The sequence below is a fragment of the Triturus cristatus genome, chromosome 6 (genome assembly GCF_964204655.1).
Source record: "Triturus cristatus chromosome 6, aTriCri1.1, whole genome shotgun sequence".
NCBI classification, from domain to species: Eukaryota; Metazoa; Chordata; class Amphibia; order Caudata; family Salamandridae; genus Triturus; species Triturus cristatus.
Window position 1 is genome coordinate 1,738,259,171 of NC_140589.1, and position 26,021 is coordinate 1,738,285,191.

General features: G+C 41.8%; 1 protein-coding gene across 1 annotated transcript; it reads left to right on the forward strand.

The window, feature by feature from the left end:
* The first annotated feature begins 8,276 nt into the window (after window positions 1-8,276).
* On the forward strand, window positions 8,277-15,371 carry CCDC185 (coiled-coil domain containing 185). The gene has a single exon (XM_085612988.1). The coding sequence runs from the start codon at window positions 8,592-8,594 to the stop codon at window positions 10,401-10,403; it is 1,812 nt and encodes a 603-aa protein (XP_085469114.1). The 5' UTR covers window positions 8,277-8,591; the 3' UTR covers window positions 10,404-15,371.
* The last annotated feature ends 10,650 nt before the right edge of the window (window positions 15,372-26,021 follow it).

Consider the following 26,021-nt stretch of genomic DNA (forward strand, 5'->3'; position numbering starts at 1 on the left):
TGTTTCAGTAAAGGGGGACTCGCTTATTAGTTGGTTTCACCAGAAGAAATTACATGTGTTTCTCGACCCTAACAAAAATCCTCAGGTTCGTCTGAAAGAACTGCCACTTATCAGGGTGGTTAATGAACCAGCTCACGATCTGATCAGAGATTTTCCTGGTGTCTTTGCTAAAGAACTTGGGTGTTTCAAAAACTACTTACATTGTATAAAGTTGAAGCACAATTCTGGTCCTAAAGTTGCAAAAGTCAGGAATGTCCCTCTCTTAGTGAGGAATAGCATGACGTCTGAATTAGAGAAACTCGAGGAAAAAGGGATCATCCTAGAAGTTGAAGCCACAGAATGGGTCTCTCCGGTTGTGATGGCACGCAAGGCCAACGGAGAGGCCCGGCTCTGTGTTGACTTAAGAGAATTAAACAGATGTGATTGTTGACCACTATCCGCTGCCAAATATTACTGAGATGTTTTGCTCTCTGGATGGTGCGAAGCATTTCTCCTCCTTAGATTTGACCTAGGCTTACCACCAGGTCAAGTTGCATCCGTCTACCAAGTGGGAAACATCTGCTCAACAATGCACCTTCTCTGAGTAGTTATGACCCTTCCAAGCCCTCTTACCTCATGACTGACGCCAGCTCCACTGGAGTTGGGGCTGTTTTGTTACAGAAAATTGACGGGAGTTGAAAAAAACCATCTTGTTGATCTCCTGGCCTCTAAGAGGACCCGAATGTAGTTACTCGGTCATAGAGAAAGAGGCGCTGGGTGTGTTCTGGGATGTGCGTAAACTGCGTAAAACTTTGTGGGGTAAGAAATTTAAAATTTTGTCTGACGACAAGCCCCTCAAAGAAGTATTTTCCAAAAGAGGCATCAATTTTGTCAGTCACCGGATACGCAAGTGGGTCGTGGCCCTTCAAGAATTTGATTTTGATTGATCATAACTCCCTGGTGTCAACAATGTATTGGCAGACTGCCTCTCCAGGCTGGGTACTGAGAATGAAGAAACGTCTCCTGATGTTGAGTGGTTTGGTGGTGAAGAATTAGAAGAAGTCAATGTGTGCCTGATAAGTGAAGGTGTCATTACGGAAGATGAGTGGAAGCATGAACTTGTGGCTGATATGACTTTACAAAACGTCATTGCCATGGTCAAAGGAACATGGTGTGAGAAGACTGTGGAGATATTCTCAAGGGTTTCTGGCATGTCAAGGATGATTTGTCTGTTGATGGATTACTTTTGCGTGGCAGTAAGCTAGTTCCACCTCTTGCCTTGAGGGAAAAGATAGTCAAGAACGCTCATGCCTTTCACATCGGCATTGCCAAAACAAAGGAGGGTTAGGGGAGCGTACTAGTGGCCCACAATGGATGTCTATGTAGAAAGACTTGTTCGTGGATGTGTAGTGTGTGAATTGTGACAAGTCATTAAAGTGCAGGGCCCAACTCATGGTGATTAGGGATCAGGCCACCGCCCCTTGGTCAGACATTTGTATAGATATTATGGGGCCAGTAAAATTAGGTTTGCAATATCGTTATGTCATAATCTGCCTGGATGTTTTCACGATGGCCGGAGATCAAGATAGTCAATTCAGTTGAATCTTCTGTTGTGAACTTTTTAGATGAACTTTTTGAGCGGGAGGGTTTCCCTCGCACCATCCTGTCAGACAATGGCGTTCAATTTACGTCTCGATTCATGGAGGATTTTTTAGCCTCGAGGGGAATCATTCACAAGAAGTCTTGTTTATATCATCCGCAAAGTAATGGCGTTGCGGAGAGATTTATCAAGGTTCTTAATGAAACGTTGCAACAAGCTAGGTCTTGTGGTGATTGCTGGGAATCTGCTTTACGGAAAAAGGTCAGGGAATATCGCTTCACCCCTCATTCTTCGACAGGTATGACTCCCTTTCGCCTCTTTAAAGGGAGAGTAGCTAATGTTGAAATGACCATCCTGGGTCTCTTCTAAGAGGGCTTTGGTTGACGAGAATGTGGACAGCACGGATGGTTGGGAAGAGAGGGAGAGAAACAAGATGAATGGTAGAAAGACTTGTTATGATGAAAGGAAGGCTGTGAAGAGCACTATTGTCAAAGTTGGTGACTAGATCAAAATTAGGTTGCCTAGGAAAGGTTCAGGTGCATCTAAGTTCAGTCAACCTATTCAAGTGATTAAGCTCTTTAAGAATGCTTTTCAGACTAGTGATCACAGGATTTGGACTTTGAACAGGGTGGCAAATTGTTCCTCTTCCTACGCCCTTTCCACCTGTGGTTCTCTTCCGCTATTACCAGGACAAAGGTCTGAAAATTATGGTGCGTCTGGGAGCTGTTCTAGACCCATACGTTTGAAGCATGCGCCCCTTCATTTATGTGACTTTGTTGCTTAATTTGCAAAATTGTGTTAAACTGTGTTTCCGTTGCACAATAGAGCTTAACTGTTTTTTTTTGGTTTCTTCATCCCTGTCCCTTCAACATTCCTTTTAGCATGCCTTTCTCATGTTATTGTTATGTTTGCTCATGAAGGGGGGAGGTGATGTGGTGTCCTCAGCCTTCTTGTCAGCCACTGACTCCAGGTTCTGGAACGTGGTGAAGGTTGCCTAGCACTGTTCAAACAGATTGTTACAGTTATCTCTGTCTTGTTGATGGATGGGGTCTCAATGATTACTGCTACTTAATAAAGTCTCTCTCTCTTCAAATCAACTGCCTCCGGATTTCATTATCAGAGAGACCAACTTCTACAGTCTCTTCAGACATAGCCCCGAGTAATAACATCAATTACCTCATGTTAAGTCCACCGAGCAATGGAAATAGCAGAGCAATCAGAAATGACCGACACTAAAATGAAGCCAAATTGCTAGCTACAGAAACATGGAAAGTACATCAAGTCAAAATGGCAATAAGTAGGATAAGATCAAATGGTGCAGCAGGCCCCAACGGGATTCCAAATGCGGTCTTCAAGGCTAAGACAGACCTTTGGTCAGAAATCCTTACACTTCTGTGCAATTATGTTGTAAAATTTTAAAAGGTCCCCGAATCATGGCAGGGAAGCATAATCCAGCTAATTCATAAAAGTGGCCCAATAGATAATCCAGCCAACTACAGACTGATTGCCCTAACAGATGTGGAGACAAAGATTTTCGCAGGTTGTCTGCTCAATGATCTAGAAGAATGGGCCGCTAAAGAAGAAAATATTCCAATATCCCAAACTGGTTTTCGAAGGAGTGAGTCAACAATTACAAACTTAACCTTTATTATCTGAAAGAGCAAAACATAAAAAGTTATATATTTGTTTTGCTAATCTTAAAGCCATTTTTTATTCTGTTCCCCGCAATTTACTTTGGGCGAAGCTATCTGCATTCCAAACCAACTGTTAGATATAATTATATTGTTATATTCCAATACGTGGGTCCAGGTTAAGGTGGGGGATGGTAGCTGTACAACTTGCCGATTGAAAACGTATAGTGGTCTTAAACAAGGTTGTGTCCTAGCCCCTTGTCTTTTTATGGCCGATTTACAGTCACACTTTAAAAATGTTAATGCTCATTCGCCTAACCTTGCAGGAGAAAATATAAAATATCTACAGTACGCAGATGACACCATACTGTTAAGCCATACTCTCATAGGCTTACAAAGATTAATAGATTCTTTTAACAACTATATATTAGCCAATGGTTTACTGATGAACACCTAAAAAACAAAAATAATGATGATTGGTTCGACTGAATCAGACATGAGAGTTTAGAATATTAATGGTTTAAAGACTGAAACTGTAAAACTTTATAAATATTTAGGAATTACATTTGACGACAGATTGTCTTTTAAACAGCACTTTCTTAAAAGCGAAAGCTACGTTGTTGTCTTTTGCTTTCAGAAAGCTGAGACACGCTGGCAAGTCTGAATCATGAACATTTACTTAAGGTAATGAAAGCAAAGCCGATTCCTTCCCTGGCATATGGGTCAGTGATTTTTCATGGAAAAGACTCAAAAATAATTCTTGATAATCTACAGATAAAGGTTTTTAAATCAGTCTTCAGGGTTCCAAAGAACATTGGACATGCCAATGTCAGATTGGAATTTGATCTAAAAAGACAATCTTTAATGAGACAAACTGCATTTCTAAAATCTTTATACTCCTTCTTTTGTTCAGTCCCAGGCACACTTGTTAATTTCTGCTGGCAGGAAATAATGGGATATGGGCACGCTGAGGGTTGGAGATTTTACTTAACGGAGAGTCTAAATAATTTTTAAGTCTCAGCCTTTTGAAGATGTAGTTAGAAATAAAACCATGTTCAGACAGACACTAAACCAATCAACTAATTTCCTAACAATTCTATTGGATAAGGATGAGCTTGCTATTAAAAAAAAGCCATGCATGGTCGGTTATTAATTCATTCACCAAATTGGAGCAACAATATTATCTTATTTCCCATTTAAAACCACTTATAAGAGACAAAGTTCTGCTGCTGAGATTTGGGAGATGTTCCACGAAGAATGGAACTCCCCTCCACCCCCCCATGGGTACAAACGTAGCCCTCAAGCAGTTGTAGGTTATGTGGCTTTCATAATAAATCACTATTGCATATTTTATCCATTTGTCCTCAACAGCTAGAAGAGAGGAAAGCCCCATTAAAATCCACCCTTAAAAGAAAACGGGGAGAGGACGTGTCGCCAAGCAATTACAACTTGCCTCTCCGGGAAATCAGCTCATCTGACCACACAGTTTGTAAAGTTTATTCTTATAGCAGAAAAAAAGTTAACCTTAGAGTGTGCCACCGGATGTTAGGGGCTCGTGATAATCAATAGTCGGCCCGTTCAACGATGCTGTCCCAAAGATGTTATTGTCAACTAAACCTCCATAATCTGACAACTATATAGAATGTTGATTGACGTAAGAAAGGCTTCTTTGAAGGGTCTGCAAAGTAACACTGTATCGATGGCATTTTTTTTTTTACACTAAAAAAAGCAGTGTAAGCAATTCCAAGAAGACTTTGAGAAAGGCTCCATTTAAAAAGGAACTGCACTGTGCCACTTTACCCATGTTTTTTTTTTTAATTATGACATTTTTTACCTTTGAATTTTAATTTACGGGGTAGTGTAGGCAATTCTTACAAAATTTCTTAGAAATTTGAATTATTCGTTTTATAAATAATGTAGCGTTGTCTTTTGTGAAGTGTGTAAAACATCTGATTTCTAATATTAGAAATAGAACGTCAACCGGAGAAGGTTGGAATTCTTGTAATGTTTACAAATAAAGGCACTTTAGCAATGGCACTTTAAATTAGGATCTGGAGAAAAAAAATCTTCAAAATACTGCTGAACTATGGTGTGATTACTGAATTGAAATATAATGTATCTTCGATATTAATTTACACTTCACAATGTTCTATTGTGTCTATGCACAATTTAATGTTTTTCATATATACTTCCTGTTTGTAATGATTTGTAATAATCAACAATAAAGTATTTTCTTCAGTGGTAGTTATAAGGTAACAGGTGTAACCATATTAACATACGACTTGTTAAAACAATGAGCCATCTCCTTGTGTATACTTAAGGAGCCGAGCATGTAGAAAAAAGAAATAAATAAAAAAGTTAGTCATAGTTTTACTACAGTAATCAGCTACTTGCATACTGAATGCAATTAGATATTTAAATACTTGTGACATACCTTGGAAACATGGAATGTCTTAATTTTATGCTAACATGACCAGTTAACTTGTTCAAGGCCTAATGTAAATGTATGCAAGTGCCTGAGTGCTCAACATTTAAAATTATCAACAACAAAAACGTGTACACTTTAAGGTCACTTTGCTAACTTTTAAAAGATATTTATATTCTGATGCGCAATATGTGGCAAGCAAGATGACATTCTTGTGATGTAAACAATTAATATATTCAGGTATGAAAAGGTAGTGAAAAAAAGTGTTTAACTTGAAAGCCCTGCAGCTTCAAGGTTTTGGAGTAAAGAGGTAGTGTTGGCTTTGACCACGATTAGGCCTCTAATCTCCTTTTGGCAGCAAACTAAATTGTTGGTGCAACTCATAAATATTTGCTCCTGTGATTTGCTGCAGATGAGGCACACCAAAAATCATTGGAGCAAATAGTGCATTGTGTTTGGAGAATCTGGAATTTTGTGAGCTTTTGGTGCATTATTCGTCATTGCTTGAAGGCAACCTCACAACTGACAAACTGGGCAACCGATAATTGTCACACCGCAGGACCGTAATTTAGCACGTGTGCAAATTGCACCCTCATAATGTGGGGCAATCATGATAGGGGACTATGCATCTCAGAAAGGAGTATTGAAAAAATGATGCACTGTAAAAATTAAGACCATTTAGCAGCTAAGTGTGGTAACATCCTAATGAATACGTTATTTTCACTACACTTAAGAACTGAATTGTGAGGGAGGGGAAAAAAACTGAACTCCACACACACCTGCCCTCAAACAACCTTGCACCACTGTGGTAGAATGTAAAGCAAGTACATATTTCACACAAAAAAGCATTCTATTGATGTTACCATAAAGTGTAAAAAAAAACGGAAATCATTTGAGAGGGGAGCGCAATCTTCGCACTATTTACCACCAGATTTAAGATGACAGTAAGTGCCGAATATTTGCAATAACAGGTGTCAACATTGTTTGAAACTGTTTTCCTTCGTTATTAGCTCAAAACTTTAGGGTATTCAACAAACTGAAAAACTATCCAATGCAAATTACATTTGTGCCTGGTTTCCAACTAACTTTAACAAACCGTTTAAGGGGAAATGACTGGCAGCCAGTATTACAAGCAAATAACTGGGGATACTATATGAATAGAAATACATGCACTGCATTAACAACAGAGGCAAAGCTCAACCAGGGTGTAAAAAAGGTTTCCTTATGTTTTAGTGCGGCACCCACTTCTGAATAAGCCATTAAAACGGAAATTTGTTCACTGGGTTTTGCCACCGAAGATGGGTCAAAATGCACATCTTTAATGAGTTTCAGATTTCAAAGTTGCAAACAAAGTGGCAAGTTCCGGATTGATACTTATGGGAATCCAATGATGTTAAGGATGTCTGATAGCTATGCTGTCAGTAAATTCCCAAAACAAAAAACTAAAAGGTATTAGTAACATAACCACATCAGGATGTTTTCGTTGCATGCACCACATGTATTTCCTACACTACAACATTCTCAGAACGTAACAAGTATGCAAACAATAAACCAGGTATTCGATGCATTACAGGTTTGGTTCAGAAAGTTTGCTGAAAACCTTCAGGGTACCGTAAGCATTGCACGTAAATAACCATAGATGAAAGAAACAGCGGGATTTCACTGCTCTGCTAAATATTGACCCCAGTGCAGAATCCAAATGTCTCAAACTGCAACATCAGATCAAAACGTGTTAATAGTGTGTGCATGTCATTACTGAACTGTTTTAACTCGGTCGTCCTCTCTAAAGGATTCAGCGCTTGGCGGATTTAACTGAGGATTAAACACTCTTAAAATAAACATGCGAAAGAGTTTTTACGTGACTAATTCGATGTACATGAAAACAAAAGAGTGCAGAAAGAATGTAACGGAATGGCGAAAAAGAAATGCGAGTCACAAAAAATAATTCAAGTTGTGTGGAAACAAATAGGCAGTAATTTAGGTAGTGTGGGGTAATTGAGAAAAGAGGAGGCAGCAGGAGAATAGAATAGATGTGGCAGAAGTAGAAGAAAAACAATAAAACAAGAAGAGAGTTCGCAGCAATCAGACACGGCCAGGAAGGAACAAGTGAGTTACAGCAACAAATAAACTAGGAACAAGACCCAGGATGGCATGAGGTGTGATCAGGCATGAACTAAAGCAGAAAAGAAAATATGACTGGGTAGACAGTCGTAGGGAACTGTGGCAATATGAAGTTGTAGGTAAAAGCAAACGAAAGGAAGAAGGGAACGTAAATGAGCGGAAGACACTGACAGAAACAGATGATAATTAAAAGGATCGATAGCAGAGAGGCGTTGGAAAGAGGTGAGATTATTTGTTTTTATGTGAGAATGGGGGAAGAAAATGTGAGGCACCAGGGAAGATTATGGATATGAAGAAAGAAGGGATAGAAGCTAGGTTGAATGGGAGCGAATAGGCACATAGGTGGTGACAAATCTCAGACAATTAACATGGTGAAGTAGTGAACAATGTAGATAGTTGCAGGTGTACAGAAGTTCACACAGCAAGGCGTGTGAGTGAGAAAGATATTCTCTGCAAAGAGTCGATTGTTTATATACGCACCCATCTTCATAAACAGACTGTGGGACCCCGGAAAGGGGAGAATCACTCCAGGGTGCTGTCCACGCCTGAGGCGGGCAGCGATTATGACGGGCCTCGCTGTCAGCGGTAGGCCCAGGTCGGGAGGGGGCAATGGGGTGGTGTCACGCCCTGGCCCTGAAGGCCTCGCCGTCTCCTGGGAAACGAAAGCCAAGCGGCGTCCTTCAACAGAGGGCTGAGGCGTGGGAGCGCCGCTCTGACGGGCGCCCCGAGAGCAGCACCGCCGGCCCAGGACACCGCTCACACCGGGACTTGTGACGCCAGGATGGGCACTGTGCCTACCCATCCCTAAGCTCCGGACACTAGCGGGGGCGGAGGGATGGGGGACGCCGAGCCAGCACCGCCGGTGCACCTGGACCTGAACAACTTCGAGGAGACGCAGCACGAGGTCAGCCGCTATGTGCTGACCAGCCCGCGGTCCCTGGAGGCCTGCGCGCTGCAGGGCGTGCGGCCGGTGGAGCTGCTGTACCGGCCCCTGGCGGAGTTCGTGTGGGAGAGCCCGGATGCCTCGCTACCGTTGGCGACCGCACGCTACGAGGCCCACGAAAGGGAGCGGAGGCGCAAACTGCGGCAATGCCGTGAGCAGCGCCGGCGGCTGCTGGCTGAAGAGAAGCGGGAGCCCCCTCCGGGCGACGCGGGCGATCGCGCAGACCACAGCCGGGTGGTCCTGCAGTACCAGGGGGAGCGGAAGGTGGATCGACCGAAGCAGGAACCAAAGGCTGAGGAGACTGTCGGGCAAAAGGGAAAGCAAGACAGGCCCGAAGGTCACAAGGACAAACACGACGTGGCCGGGCAAAAAGAGAAGCAACCGGGCCGCCCGGCAAGAAAGCTCCCCGCCCGCCCCGAAGGGCCCCCGTGCTCGAAGAGCCTAAGCCTAGGCGATTTGAGCCACTCGAGTGAAGCTACCAGCCAGCGGCTACGTCAACTGGCCGCGGAGATCGAGCGCGAGGCGCAGGTGTCGCTGCCGGAGCGCGACAAGAAGATAGCGACGCTGATGCTGCTCAAGTACCAGGAGGAGCGCGCCATGGAGCTGCGCCGGCGCGAGGCGGACCGGGCCTGGGAGGAGGCGCGGAGGAGCGAGCTGCGCAGCAGGCGGCGCCGGGAGCGCGAGCGCAAGGCGCAGCTGGGCCGCCGCCTGCAGCGCTGGCAGCAGGACCTCGCGGAGAGGCGTGCGAGGCTGCGGCAGGAGGATCGAGCGGCGCGCGCCCTGCAGGAGCGCGAGGCGGAAAGAGGGGAGACCCGCCGGCAGCAGCACGCGGAGGAGGCTGGCGCCCGCCGCCACCAGGAGCTGGAGCGCATCAAGAAGCAGGCGGAGAACCGCCGGCGGGGCCTGGAGCGGGTGCGACGGGAGCGGGAGGTAGCGGGCAGGGTGGCGCGGGAGCGGGTCAGTAGGCGGCTTCAGCAGCGCATGGGCCGGGCCTTACAGGCTAAAGTTCAGCGCGAGGCCCAGGAGCGCCGGAAGGTTAGGGCCCAGAACGAGGAGGCCAGGCTGAGACATTCAAGCAAGCGGGAGCAGGCGGAGAGCCAGGCCCACGCGGAGGAGCTACTGCGCCGTCTCAGCATAGAACACAAGACCCAGAAATCGCACGAGGCCTACGAGCAAGCGGCGGGCGAGCGCAGCCGGGAGCTGAAGGAGCGGGCGGCCCGCGAGGACGACCAGATCCAGCGGGCCCTGGACCGGGCCGAGCGGCTGCAGCAGGAGGAGACTCGCCACAAGAAACATCTGGTGAAACTCAGCGAGCTGAAGATCCAGCAGGCGCGGGAGCAGGCCCAGCTTAGCATCCAGGACCGGGCGGGCCGCGCCCGCGAGGTCAACCTCCTGAAGGAGCGTGCTCACCACATCCTGAAGATGCGAGTGGCCGAGGAGGAGGAGAGCCACCGGCGCGAGGTGCAGCACTCCATCCACAAGAAGGACCAGAAGTGCGACCAGATGCAGCGGGAGAAGGAGGCCGTCCTGGAGGAGGCGCGCAAGGTGGCCCGCGCCTCCTTCCAGATGCGGGAGAAGGTGCGTGAGCAGATCAAGTCAAGGACCTTCGACCAGATGGTGCTGGAGGCCAAGCTCAACGCCAGCCTCATCAAGGACAACAGCCGAGACTGTCGTGTGGCCAGCACGGGCCAGGCCGCCGTCTGAACATATCATTTACCCACATCAGTTCAGAGAAGGCCAGAGTCAGGGCTACGGTGTGCCAGCTGGATTAGTGCCCCGCAAAAAGGATAACCCTTTCAACCTGAAGGAAAATAAACGAAAACTTAAACTGTCAACTTGGTTTACAGTTGAGAATGTAAAGCTATTCTTTGTAGCCACGTGATATTAGATTTACATATCAGGTTTTCATGTGGAATTATGGTTTACACACAAGAAACTGGTGGTTTGGTGACCTGGTTAACCTAACTGAAGTGCTAAAGCAATGTAACATCAAATGGTACACAAGAACTTAGCAGTACCTAGTAACAAACCTATTTTCCAAAAGTGAAGGGAGTCTATTGTGTTTTTGCACCTAGAACACAATCATCTTGGTAGAGATTCTTTGCGTTTTCAGCCATATCTAAAATTAATGGAAAGGATGATGCTCCGTTCCTTTGTTGCATGTACGAGGATCATCTTACATGTAGGGGGCCATCGCTTAGAGAATGTCTTCGAGCTTGAGGTTTTAAAACTCGTTCTTCAACCGCATATATCCACCACAGGTACTTAACCATTGGTCAAGCACGTAAGGCAGATTTGGTACCACAAGTTCTCACTTCCAAAGCTTATCTATTTAATGGGCAACTTTAAATATGAATTCTTGGTTACCGACCTTGTGTTCTATATAAACCCATGTTATCTTCACAGAGGTAGCAATACTCCAAATTGTACAATTCCATAATATGAATAATGGTCCATGCTGTTTTCCTCTTAGCCTCTCCTTTTTGTGGGTCTGATGAGATTGATGTGTGTCGGTGTTTCACGACTGGTAATTGTATGTATGAAATCTAAACAATCACAACTTAACCCTGGAACTAATTGTTTACATTTGTGTCTCCAGAGTTGCACATGACACACTCTTATTGGTTTCAGCTGTATCACATTAACTAATTGCACTTTGTCAAGCTGTTTGGTGGGGATTTTCCAACGAAGGTCTAATTTGAACGTTGCATTTTACTGTAAAGCATGTGGGCAGATTATCTTTCTAATGTGCATTAAGTAGAACAGGGCCTTTTGAGCTGCAGACTGTCATGGGTAATGCCAAAAGTTTATCCAGAAATATTGCTGCAATATCGGTGCACCACCTGAAGGTGCCCGCATGTTTGTAGCTCGCATTTTAGTTTCATTTAGGGAAGCTCCTGATTTCGATATCAGTGGAGTAGTAAAAATATGTATTGTTCTGGGTTTTACACATTCTTACAATTACCACAGGCTTCAACAGTGGTGACGTTATGGCTCATTGTATTAACTTAATCAGTGATTACCACCAAGTAAACACTGGTGGTAGCTAGCTGAAACAGTTCAAAAGTAACATATCACAAGTTAACTTCTCCTGGGGTCTAATGCTAAAAAGCAGAAAAGAGGAGTTCATTACAGCAAATTAGCTACCACTTCTTGACATTATCTCGGCGTTTAGGGCTGAATTCTAAATGGAGGCCCAAGTTGGTATTCTCAAATAATTAATTGGACACCTACAGTTTGTGTTTATGCCTTAATCTGGCTTAAAACATTCATTGTAGATCAGCGATGAGTGGTGTGGGTAGTTTGACATAAATGCATCTTTACTACTGTACATTTTCTTTTGACTGAATAAGTTGTTGTGTAGTTTGGTGGTCACTCTTAATTTTGGCACATTTGCTGACTGCCTCTCATCAGGTCAGTGTTGAAATTTGTCCCAGTGAAAAAGGTGTTTCTCAAATTTAGATCATGACCAGTAAATTATCACATGCCAACTTTGGGGCAAATTCACAAAGAAAGTAACAAATATACACTTTACAATTTAGCATCTTCCAGAATTCACAAAAATGTCAAAACCCACCAAATGTGGGTTTCCATCAGGATTTTGGGAAATGTCATGTGATATTCCCTTTTTAATGCCATTGATGCTGTGGAGTTCTCCATATTTGAGAACTAAGATCCCCCGCACACATGCTTACCGTTTTCCCTATTTTTGCTCTTGGAGATCACCCTTTCATTACACCATCACCAGATCTAGAAGTGATTTATTCCCACTCTGGAAAGGGATTCTCGCCAGCACTGTACTGGAGTAAGAATGCAACCTTTTTAAGCTGGAAGTACTGTAGTCTATTTGAGCCGTGGAAAATAGGTAATCTTGATTTTACAACACGTTTGCTCAATCTCACTATCCTTGCTTTACCCACAAGTGATACTTTGTTGTACAGCCCAATATTCTAACAAAGATGCAGGTCTGCAAAGATGGCAAATGCTGTTCCCCCAAAAATGAAATCTGCTGTTCTTTACTATTAATGCTTTGTTCTGCAGGTCTTTCCAGTCAAAAATTGGAGCCCTCTCTTGTCGCCTCTCCATCGCAGTCATAACTAAAATGATATATACTCATACCTTCAGACGTCTCCATTTTAGCCTAAGAAAGGCAATTCTTTTTTTTTTATTGACTCTATTTTGGGGCTTATATTACCTTTTAAATACATTCCTGTAGTAACCCTGAATTGTCTCTGCAGACTTTGTGTTGTCTAGCGGCATGGTGAAGCAAGGGGGGCATAGTGTTAGGGCATGTTTGTCCTGAGCGGGGGTTTTCCCGTAGCTACAACTTATGCCTCTCTTGTTAGAGATAACAGAAGGTCTGAAATATGTTCAGTGTCCCCATACTGGACGTTTTTTTTTTTTTTTACATTATAGATAATTCCCTTGCTCACACGTTTTTGCTTTTGATCTTTGGAAGGTCATGCATGGAGGATAGATTCCTTTTCATTCTCTTGTCCGAGGGGGATAGTTGGTGCCTTTCCCTTCATGCCTAGATACGTATGAAGATCAGAAGAGAAGCAATATACATTTCTCACTGGTCCGTTTTTGACCCCCAAATGTTAACAGTCCCACCTTTGAAACGGATGGTGCGAGTAAAGGAATAGTTCATATCTCTGTTCCTGTGGTCATCTCACAGATACTTTGCACTCATCTCGAACAACACGTCTCCTTTACTCACCGCATTAGAGGTTGAAAGTCTATATTACTGACTTCGAGTTTTTCGTGAATTGTGGTCGAGTAGTCTAGGAGAGTTCCACTTTGAAGGATTATGCTCTACATTGGGTTTACATTTAGAAATAGTTGAAACCATTATTTTGTGATCTCTATTAATTGTAGGTTTTCTAGGAGAGTCTTGCCAGTGGGCTGGCTGTTGCAAAACTCATGGTCTAGCGTACATTAATTTATGTCATTTATGAATCTCAGAAGATATACAGGTCACTGATGCACTTTTCTTACTACTACAGTGTTTTATCCTGGTCTTGTTGAATCTCTTCATAACAATCTGTTTGCACCACTGAAGAATGTTCCCTGGAATATACTGTCCTGTAAACTCCTTTTATAGCGGCACATCAGTTGTATGATTGTGGATTTCGAGGCCTTTGGATCTGGAGGCCTTATTAATCAGTGAGCTTTAGCATTTGTCCTAAGTGCTGACAGCTTTTGTCCTCCTGCCCACAGTGCAAGTTTACACTTGGAAGAAGATGTTGGTTTACATGCCTTATTCACAAGCCCTTGTTTCTCCAAAATAAGCACGCTACAATTGCCTAGTGTGACAAGCCATACATGTTTGTTCCAGTTGATTTACAGTGTTGTGAATGATTTAGAATCTTATCTCTTGGGATCAGATAAACTGTCTCAGACTAACAATTCTCAGTGTCAGAGCAAGGGATTAGGTGGGCGATTTCTTTACCTCCGGACGTTCGAAGCCTTCAGCGAGCCCTTAAATCAGCCACAGCTGAGTCTTTAGGTATACTTGGGGGCTGTCAGCTGGGCATCCTAATTAACCTCTCATATGGTTTGACCATTCTATTGGATATTTAAAGACTGTTGCAATAAGAGCTAGAATTTGTTTTTGTTACATAGTGAATTTAATTGATTACACAATTGGGTATTATATGCTACGCATTGGGGTTTTATTCAGTTGTTGCACCCTTTTCAGTTTGCCTTCATTAGTCTGACCAGTGTTGAAGAGAGGTGAGCGGTTAATGTATGTATTATTTAATCTCCATTACACATAGGGCCTCCTGATTATGAGCATGCCCTGCCAGATGCAGTAATTATTCCGCCAACGAGCAGGCCCTGCTGGATGAAGTAATTATTGCATATTCCGACTTTTTGGGGAATAACATGGCCATTTATGTGCTTACTGAAACAAAATCTGCATGTGTCAATAAATGCTTGGCGTTTTCCCATTTCTAAATTCCTGAAGTTTGACCTGTCGAGATGTAACAAAGGATGCGCTCTTTATTGTACTTAGTACTTACCAGGTGCAATGAACATTGCTCCACTTGTAATGGTGAAATCCCTGCATGAACACATGCCACTTGTAATCAGGCCTCAGTCTCTTCTTCATCTCCAAAGTATGTGCACACTACCATTCCTCCTGGCTGTGGTGGTGGTGGCACTTAAAGATTTCTAAGATAAAGAAAAGGATTAAGTTCAGTCCAAGAGGATTTAAACACCTACATGCAAATGTTTGATTTACACTAGGGAATCTGTCAAATGGTAAAGGTATACCTCATTGTGGCGAGTAATGAGGACGACTGGTAAGGTAGGATTTTTGTGCGTTTTTTTATAAGCATTTTTCTTAGGCGTCCTCTTTTTTTGGACTTAGTTTAATCCCTGAAACAGAACTCTACATTGTAGGCCTAGAAGTGCTGTGCGTATATAAACAACATAACAGCAAAGGTTTCAATGTTAAAGAAAACTCAACCTTTTTCTTTGCACTTTTCGTGTTGTCCTAGATTTCAGTGCTACATCTGTTCTCCCCTGACATCATCCTGTTTTTCAAAGATTGAAGGCATCACAAAATAAAGGGCAGTCTACATAATGCTACTTAGGGCCTGCTTACAAAGGAAGGTGTAATTTATCGCACCTCATAATTAACAATACCGCGGGGAGCATTATTTATTGAGCATGATAAATAACATTATTATGAGTTTTCAGAGAACAATATGCAGATTTTGGTGTTTAACGCACCAAAATCCGCATGGTACGGTAAATACTGTACTCGTTTCTCCTGTTAAATTTCGGCAGGTTTGACCTGCTAAAATTTAAGAAAGGTTGAGGTATTTAACGCATCCTATTATCAGATGCATTTAATTCTGAGCCACTTGTAATCTAACCAAAAGAGTTAAAAATAAGACAAGCATTTGATCCTTAAATCTGGCAGAACTTAAAACATCAATGCCATAGAATGACGATTCTCAGATTTTCATGAAAAGAGAATCCGGATTTAATTAAAGAGATGGAGGCTAACATTATGCATACAATCTTTTATTGCCACCCCTGAGCAGCTCCTTTAAAGAACTTCTATTACAAACTATCCAGAACTGGAACTTCTTGAACACCAATAAATGCCTCCTGCACAGAATCCTCATCCTCTTTTAAATGCAATCCTGCGAAAATAAATCTTCTTTAACTCCTTGAATCCATTCTTTGTAAAAAAGACGTCCAGATGTACGTTATTCTGAAATATAACATACACTCACACTTAATAAATTATAATCAATGAAACATTCCAAAACCTGAAATATAAATCGAAACCATCAAATCCTTAAAACGTCAAAACCTTTTAATCCATCATATTGAACCAAAAAGACTAAACAAAATCATTATAATTAATACTGATAAATATCCCAAAAATTCAAGGGAGAGGGGGGGGATAATGTTAGCCTTCGTGTCTTTAATGAAATCCTGATTCTCTTTTCATGTAAATCTGAGAATCGTCACTTCATTACAAGACCAGAGGCTAACATTATGCATGTTGAAAGCCTTTTAGCACCACATCAGACATATGCTCTACTGGTCCAAAATAATGTCTTGCAAATTGTCCACATTAGACCAATCTGCAGCTTTCAAAATATTCTCCAAGCTTCCACCAAACAAACAAGAGTAACGCCATAGCACCCCTAATAGAAAGTGCTTTGAATTTTTCCATATTTACACCAGCCTAACTCATCACACATCTCACCCATCTTGAAATCGTAGCAGTACTTGCCACTCTAAAAGGTTTAACGAAAGAGATTTACAATTGATGTTCACCATCCCTTCTGTTTTCTGCCACTCTACACTCATATTCTCTCAAACAATCCACCACACACAACTTCCTGCATTCCGCATATCTAGGGTAGAACACAGAAGACGACATTGTCTTTGTCCTCTTAAAAATTCCATAATACACACCATCTGGAATATAATCCCTATTATTGATCTCTAAACATTTCACATCAGATACCCTTTTGCAAGAAATCAAACATAACAGAGTCGCTAATTTAATAGTAATATTTTTATTACTCAAGTATCTATTTGATGGCGATTCACAAAACAATTTTAAAATCAAATTCACATCCCACATAACATCATAACGAGCCCTGGGAGGTCTCTTCAATCTCATGCTCTTCAAAACCCTACAAACCAAAACATTACTCCCAATAGATTTATCGCCTACCAAAGCATGGCCTGCAGAAACTGCTGACCTATAGCAATTAATAGTTCGATACCTCAATCCTTTATTAAACTGTTCCGCTAGAAAATTAACAAACTCTACAACAGGGGTCTCCACCGGATCCAAAATCCGTTCCAAGCAACAACACATCCAAATTCTCTACACACCTTTATACCTTCTTTGTTCCTGGAGCCCAAGACTCCTCGAGCAAGCCTCATATGAAAGTCCCTCGACACAACTGGATCCCCTGACACTTTCCAAACAAGAAGGTCCAGTACCCCACTCAAAATCAGAGGATGAATTTCCCCTTGCTCGTTTACCAGCAAATCGTCTTCTGCCTTCATTAAAGGAACATCGCACACTAGTTCTAGCACCGCCGGAAACCAAGCCTGAGAAACCCAAAAGGGAGTAACCAGAACCAAGTGACATTTTTCTCTCCTCACTTTCAATAATACCCTCTGTACCATTGCAAATGGAGGAAACGCATAGCCCTTCAGGTTCAACCATGTCTGTTGAAAAGTGTCCGTAGCCAGAGCTTCCGGATCTGGCATCCAGCTGTAAAACTTCTTCAATTGCTGAGTCAATCTCGTCGCAAACAGATCCACTTCCAACGGACCCAAAACCATCTGGATTTTCCTGAAATACTCCTTTCCCAAACATCCAATCGCTAAAATCTCTCACAATTCTGGAATTCCAATCGGCTGGCACATTCTTTACACCCGGAAGATACTTCGCTCTCAGCGCTATCTTGTTCTTCAGACAAAACATCCACAGCACATTCGCTACATCCAAAAGATCCTTTGACCTGCAACCACCCATATGGTTTATATACGCTACAGCTGAAATGTTGGTCATCTTCAATAGCACAGTCTGACCGTGCAATCTTACCATAAAACTCTACAACGCGTACAAAGCTGCAGTCAATTCCAAACAATTTATGTACATAACTCTCTCTTCCTTTGACCAAGCACCTCCTGTTTCTAGATGACCCAAAAGAGCCCCCCAGCCTAACAGGCTTGCATCCGTCTCCAGAATAACATCCGGAAGGCAACCAAAAATTGCCCTCCCGTTCCAAACCTCCAAATTGTGCAACCACCACTCTAGCTCTTCCTTCGCTTCTATATCTAGCACTACCTTGTCCCCATACCACATTCCCGCTCTCAATGCATTCGCTTTCACTCTCTGTAAAGCTCGATAATGCAAGGGACCTGGGAAAATCGCTTGAATAGATGAAGAAAACAAACCTAGAATCCTTTCCAAATCTCTCAAAGAAATGCTCTTTCTTTTGAGCCCTCGACCTCTTTTTTTAATCATCTTTACTTTCTTCATCGGCAACCTCAAAACCTCTTCCTTTGTTTCTATCGTGAAGCCAAGAAAATCCAAATTCTGAACTGGTACAAAAACTGATTTCTTCTGGTTTATTAAGAAACCTAAATTCTCTAGCATGTTTGGTACAAATTCGAGCTGAGCTCTTAATTCCTCTGCATCTTGTGACATCAACAAAATGTCGTCGAGATAAACAATCGGAAACCAGTCTCCCTGAAAAATGCCACAACTATTCTCATCAACTTGGTAAAACACCAAGGAGCCGAAGATAGACCAAAAGGTAGGCAAAGGAATTGGTATAATTGACCACTCCATCTGAATTAAAGATATTTCTGGCTGCACTCCTTCATAGGAACAGTAAAATAAGCATCCTTTAAATCCTGTTTCACCAACCAATCTCCTGATTGCAACATGTCCCTTAGAAGGGGAATCCCCTCCATTTTGAAATACCTGTAAACTAATGAATGGTTCAGACCCCTTAAATTTATCACAGGTCTCCAACCATTCTCTTTCTTTTTCACCAAAAATAAAGTGCTCATGTATACTTAAGTCCTCTTCTATCATACAGATTGCTTCTTTCTCCAACATCTCTTTCACTTACAAATCTACAATCTCCATCTATTCTTTGCAAAATACTAACTCCTTTGATTCTATACTTTGTAAACGTTTGTCTACAAAATCTATTTCGAACCCCTGAATTACATTTAAAACCCAAGGATCCCGCATAATCCTTTTCCATGCATCTACATAAAACCTCAAACGACCTCCTACTTTTCTGTGGGAAGAACCAGAAATAGTCAGCATACTCACCTCTTGCTCCTTGATTTGACTGACTTTCTCCTCTTCCCCCTCTAGATCTTTAGAATCTTACTCTTTGAGGGAGAAAAGTCGAGGATCCCTGGTAGGCCGGGTCTGGTGGCTCAGCATCCACTGCAGGGGCCTGTGTTTGACCTCATGGTCACAGGTTCAAATCCTGGCGGGTCCACTCAGCCTTTCATCCATTTGAGGTCGATAAAATGAGTACCATTGAGTTGGGTAACAATATACATCTGTCATTCAGCGCCAAGATGCCCTGTTGCTGGGGTGAACCTGCGCTTTACAAATACACATGTTATGTTGTTAACCCCTTCCTGATCCTCTATTCGCATAGTTGTATTGTGAATTTAATTGGGACCTTTGAAATCCTCGGCCGGCATACGGTCCCCATCTACCGGCCCTTCCTAAAACACCAAATACCTTCTTCATGTTTGTTTACACGCTATCAAGCGCAGTAAAAGTAGCCACAAGTTTACCTATGCTCTTAACAAAGCCTTTCCCAAACAATAAGCCTTTTGCATCCTCACAATGCATCTTTATTGCCAAATCTCCTTACTTTGGACTGATCTTCAAAAGTACTGTCTCACGTCTCTCTGCCATCACCCCTGAGTTTGCATTCCCTAACAAAACCATTGCTCTCTGACTCCATCTGCGTAACAATTGTACATCCACCTGTTCTCCGTTTAAGTAAGCCTCTTCTGACATATCTAAAATCTTTCCTAAAGGACCCAAAATGTCCAGTAAACGATCTTGACAGATTTTTAATGAATGATCCAATCCCTTCCTAGGATCCTTTCCCAATTTAAAAAGATACGAAATTAAATCTGGATCCAGATTTGGAGTTTGGCACACCTTGTTGTCAATCTGTGGTCTTGAGCATTCAGCTCTCAAAACACTCCTCACCCCTCTATCCAGAGGTTTTCTTATCCAATGTTGAATACATTTTCAACATGGTCATGTGGCCACCAGTCCACACTTGTCGGGTGCCTTATTTCGTAAGGATTAAACATTTCCCCGCCTAGAGGATCTTTCAAAATTACTTTAGAGGAAGAAGGCTGTTCATTCTTAATATCATCATTGAGATCATCATCTTGATCTACGTCTAAAATATATTTATCAAATATTTTATTGTCTCTTTCTTCATTCCTCTCGTCCACAGCCATAATAAACTTATCATCAGAGTTATCTTTTGTGCCGCCAAGAACACCTTTCTCTTGCGTTCCGCCAAGGATACCACTCTTTGTTTTGGAATTTATTCCATCTTTCCCTTCCTTATTCATGTGTTTTGTTTTCCTAACTCTTTTAAATCCTTTCTTCTCTCTGATATCATCTTCTTCCTCCGAAAAGGACCAAAAATCTTCATCTGACCTATTATCTTTTCTTTTCTTATCCAAAACAATCTGTATAACTTCCCTCATTGAACTCTTCTCCGCAGACTGAATCAGCCTCCTAAGGTTCTCTTCACTGACTCTTCCCTCAACCACCTTTTGAGATACACTAGCCTCCTCAGTATTTATTTCCATCCTCTTCAATTCTGAATACATACCTCAATTCCTAAATACAAATCCAAGCTCTGTCAAAAAACAGCTGCTCTCAGACGCTCCTCCGATATAGTTTTTATTTAAAAAAAATGTTTTATCATTCTGTTCACGAATAGAATTGCGCAACATGCTGCTTAATCTATTGATTTTAGCCCAATCCAAAATGGCCGCCGAACTCACATGAGATTTCGGCAGCCAATGAGCATGCAATTACTGTCTGTGACCTCACAGACTCGCCCTGGCTCAAGCCCATTAGTAAGAAAAACGGCACACAAATGGATGTGCGCGATAAGGGAACGACTCCACGCGCCCCCTACAATCCGCAGAGCGCGCGCACAACTATCGTAACGAGACCTGCGTGCGATTGCCTAACGCGCTATACAAAACGCAGTAAGACTTTTGAAAACAAACTCTTCCATGTAAAATAACGATCACAAATCCATACCAGAATAATTCTAAAGCCCTGTAAACCAAAAACGTTTAAAACACCTAATAACCAAGAAAGTACTAAACAGCAATATAACTCGCACATACCAAACTGCTTCTGAAAATTAGAAGCTTAATTCAACACTTTCATCAAATAATTGTCAAAATTTAAACACTCCATTCATCAAATAAGAAATCGCATAGAGATATAAAGGTTGTACTAATCTGTTCAGGAGCAGCATTTAAAAGAGGATGAGGATTCCTTGCATGAGGCATTTATTGGTGTTCAAGATGTTCCAGTTCTGGATTGTTTGTAAAATAAGTTCTTTAAAGGAGCTCCTCAGGAGTGGCAATAAAAGATTGTATGTATAATGTTAGCCTCCGGTCTTGTAAGGAAATTTAATAGTTCTTAAAAAAACTTATGTGTCCATGGACATTCGTAGAACATCAGTAGGCCATAGTTGTAGATGGGTTTCTCACCTGCTATTTTCCAGAAGTAGGTTATGAGTAGCAGTCTAGCAGAGTGTTTCCATCCTTCATCTCGTACATTTTACTGTATAATTTAATTTCCCTTATTGGGGAAGAGCACTTTGAATACAGTTTTATGAACAGTGTTAAATATTGTTATGAATATGGGACCAGCTCTCTAGCAAGCAGACATGGGGGTAATCTGTTATGCTGAAATGTAAAAATATAAGTAATGCTGCAATGAAGTATAAATGTTTAATTAACAGTGAAGATTAGATGCATACTATCTCACAATAGTACACGCAATGTCAGTTGTCACTGACAACATCAAGTGTGGTATAAATAGATACATTCGCTTTGCATAGGATGTATCCAAACACATTGTTTATCATCTTTTTTAACCCCTTCGGTGCTCATGACGGAATGGTTCCGTCATGACCCACGGTTGAGCTGTGCTCATGACGGAACCATTCCGTCATGACCACACCCGCGCAAGATTCCGTCAGCACAGCGGCGGAATCTGCGCAGCATCGAAGGGGTTAATGAAACAGTGCTGCAGGAAACTATTTAAAACTGGCACGGTATGCTTAATATACTAAATTCCCTTGAAGTGAGATAAAAATGGGATTAAAAAGCATGGTGTGTGGAGTGGCTTTCGTTATTGATGAACAAGTTGAAGTCTATTGCTGTACAAGATTTGTATGGAACAATATTGCATTGAAGTGGTTTATTGATTATTTTTATACATGTTTATACTTGATGATTACATAATAATAATAAAATTACATTTGTAGAGCGCGGCAAATACCCGGAGGTGTCCTGGCGCTATCTAAATCCTCTGAGACTGCTAACTGATGAAGAGTGGAGAGAAAACCTACTCATTGAGAAAAGAGCCACATTATGTGACTTCATATGAAATGTGTTGATCCTAATGCTTTTCTTCATGCTCGAGTTTGAAAAATGTAATTATTCAGTTTGAATGTAATTATGAAATATTTATTTACGTTTAAGTCCACCTCAAAGTATTTTTTTTTACAAATTATAATATTTTTATAAATATTGTATTAAATTTGTATGGCTCATATCATAATAAAAGTAAAATATATCAAACTTTGTGAGCAGTAAATTGGAACATCATCTGGTACCCTTTAACACACTTGGGCATGTTCTCATAATTGGTGCTGCATTCCCGATACCGCCTTATGTTATACTGCGCTCTAAAGAGGTGGACCATTAATTGCATCTCTTTATTTCACCTACTTTATCAAAAGGTTCCTGCAGTCTTTTTCTGTTTTTATTGCAAATACTTTCCCGAATTAAGTGCATCATTCTCATCAGAAGCTTTAGCCCTTTCTTTAGAGAATTCCATATCAAACTTCCAGAATCCAGAAAAACCTGTGCTCCCTTTCATATGAAATATGTGCCTGGAGTTAATGGCAAATATTTTCTATTCTGGCAATGTAGAAGGATTCTAGCGTAGTGTTTGCTACAGAGGTCAGAATTTCTTAATTACACTGTGCTTCGGAACTGACTTCTAGCCTTCCAAGGTTGCCACTGTTTCTATGAATGACCTCCAAATGGAGCATTTAGCAGTGATCCGTTTCCCAGGTTCCACTGACTGGAATCCCATGTAGAATGGCTTGGTCATTTTCAGTATGGATTGTATTTTCAAGGATCTTCTAATGATTACAAGGTAGCCAACATGTTTCACTCAGGAGAGTACTCCCAAGTGCTTTGTCAAGGCCAAAGTACCTTTACACAAGGACTATTTGTGTGAACTCACATAGACTGTTTTATAGGTTTGCGATCAGTGAGAGCGGGTGTCCATCATAACCATATAGCATTGTGCCAGATGCCTAGGAAAATTAGGGCTGTCAGAGTATAGCAGTGGTCTCAAGTAAACCGAATTAAGGTAAGGAGGTGACGTACTGAAATGGAATACGGAAAGAGAACACCTTTGTATGGAACCAAACGATAGAGGACAAGGTTTTACTTAGTATTGAGAAAATTAGACTATTTGAGGCCTGTCTTAGAAGATGCAGATATTCAGTTTAGGGCCCTGTCTTGGATTACCATGCAGTGTTACTTGCTATTTAATATTATGGCAACTACTCTGTCGCAGAATGCTCAGGGAGTGGGTAGTGTGAGTGTATTTGTTTCATTGTCATCAGCTTCTCCTGCTTGCAAGTCGGAGCAGGTTTAGAAGAGGGTGAGAAAATACTTAACTGGTGGTGGACTGAACATTTTGAAGAGTTTGGAAAGGGATAAAAGTTTAGCTGTGTCTTTAGCTGTTTAGGGTTAGATTTCTGTTCCTTGGGTTCGATTTCTTCGTTAGCGTTATCACGCATATGGTATTGGATTCAGATAGAACCGTAATATTTTGTACTGAGGCATTCAGGATTGATGAGAGGAGTGGCAAAGTGACAGTGTTGGATGTTCAAAGAAGGATGAGGGGAAGGGTTAGTTAGGAAGCTTTGTTTCTTGCTGTTTTGAGAATAGTGTGCCTATGTAGAATACACAGCATTACATTGGTAAGTGTACCCCACAGCAGAAACAATGCTTCTGTTGGCTTTTCTATCCTGATTTATTGCTGTTCTGGAACAAATCAATGATGATTCTGCAACTTTACTGTGTACCTTTGCACACAGTCTTGCAAAACTTTCATCAATCTTTCCTTACAGGTACATGGTGAAATGGTGCAGTTTTATGCCATAGTTGATGTTTAAAAAGTACACCACATACATTGGATCTGATTCTGAGTTTTCTGACCCGTGCACAAAGCTGGTTGTTTGTGGTCGACATTCTGAATTGGGTGGTGTTTACTGTATCTGGTGCATTAAGTACCTCACCTTTTGTTCAATTTTGGTAAAATCTGGCAAAATGTAACAGGGCAAAACAAAATGATATTTGCCGTGACGTCGGAGTCTTGGCTCATTTTCAGTTGGATAGAATCTTTAGAGGGTGTACTTTATTTTTCACATCACTACGTGTCTTTCCCATATACGTTAGTCTGAGATTTGCAGATAAACCAACTATTGCCTGTCTCCATTCGTTGTAGTTCTTTTGATTCCCACCAGGGCCTGTTCTCTTTGCAGCGTCGCCATGTAAAAATAAGGGAACGTTTGAACTTGTCTGTCAGAAACTTGTTTGCTTGTGTTTTTTTTCACTACACTTGAAACCTGTCTGACTACAGATGTTTGTACGGTAACCACCACTGTATCTTCCATGCGTTTGTCCTCTTTGTAGGTAATTATGCAACTTATCAATGGGCACACTACCTGGATTCTTCTGACCTTTCAACAGCTCACTGAACATGTCAGACATCCTTTCCAAAACTCTATCATTATGCCCAGACACGGAAAGCACCACAACAAGAATGCTCCTCCCACACATTGGCATTTTCCTCTAGCATGAATACACTGTTAACTGCTGAAAACAGAAAACTTCACTGAGAAAAGTGAACCTGTTCCTCCATTTTTTGCACATTTCTATTCCACATTCGAAACTCCACAACTGAATCTCCATTTTTGACGCCCCTGCGCTGATTGCCTGCTGAATGTGTTTATTATTTGTGTGGCTATCCAAGTGGAGAGTTGACAGATAATACATCCTCTCTCCTTTGGATTGTACACACTCATCAATGGTCTAATCCAAGTTGAGGGTTTTTTGGGGTTTGTCAAGTTGAAAACTAACGAGACTTAAAAAAGGAATCCGTTTGTGACCTCTGTAAATTATGCTCCGGTAACTCTGAGTAGTCTTCAAGTAACTTTATTGGCAACTCTGCATAGCACGTATGTTTAAGTACATCTTGTCCAAGTAACCTTCAAAGGCAACTGTCTTCCCCAAGAACTCCCATTCCCCAGAGTACCATATTACCTCATCGTGATGTAAGATACATTCCAGATATGGAATGCATCAACACCACACATCCCCCTCCTGTATATAATGAACAACAGTGAGAGAGAGACAACTGTATACAATGTATATTACAAAAATAAAGAAGAAAAACAATAAAATTAACACAACTCAAAATCTGAGTTTGTACGGAGTGTGAATTACTCTTCCCATTCTACCAAATCTCCTTGAACCAGTTTCCACTTGTTCCTGTATTTCTGCAGATGTGTCTAAAGCTTCCTGCACACCCACTGTCTTTTCCTGTTCCATTCCATCTTCAACCTCATCCTCCTACAATCAATCATCAAATATAGGAGACCCACCAACATCCTCCCCTTGTGTTTTTTCAATGTTTTTGCATTTTGCAGTACGGCTCATGTGCCAAACACGATTGTCACTTATTCTTGCTGAATTCCTCAAACACTCTACTACTTTTAGCGGTGTAGAAAATGCACTCTTCCCTTTAGGTACCTTTCCCCATTTTTTTTGTTTTTACCCAGTCCCCCACTTTTAAGTCCTCCTCCTTTGTTTCATTCTTTTTGTCAAAATTTCTTTTGTACACTTGTGCTTTAATAATGTTCTCCTTGACAACCTTAGGTGACCATTCCACATGCATTGTACTGTCCATCCATCCCATGTTGT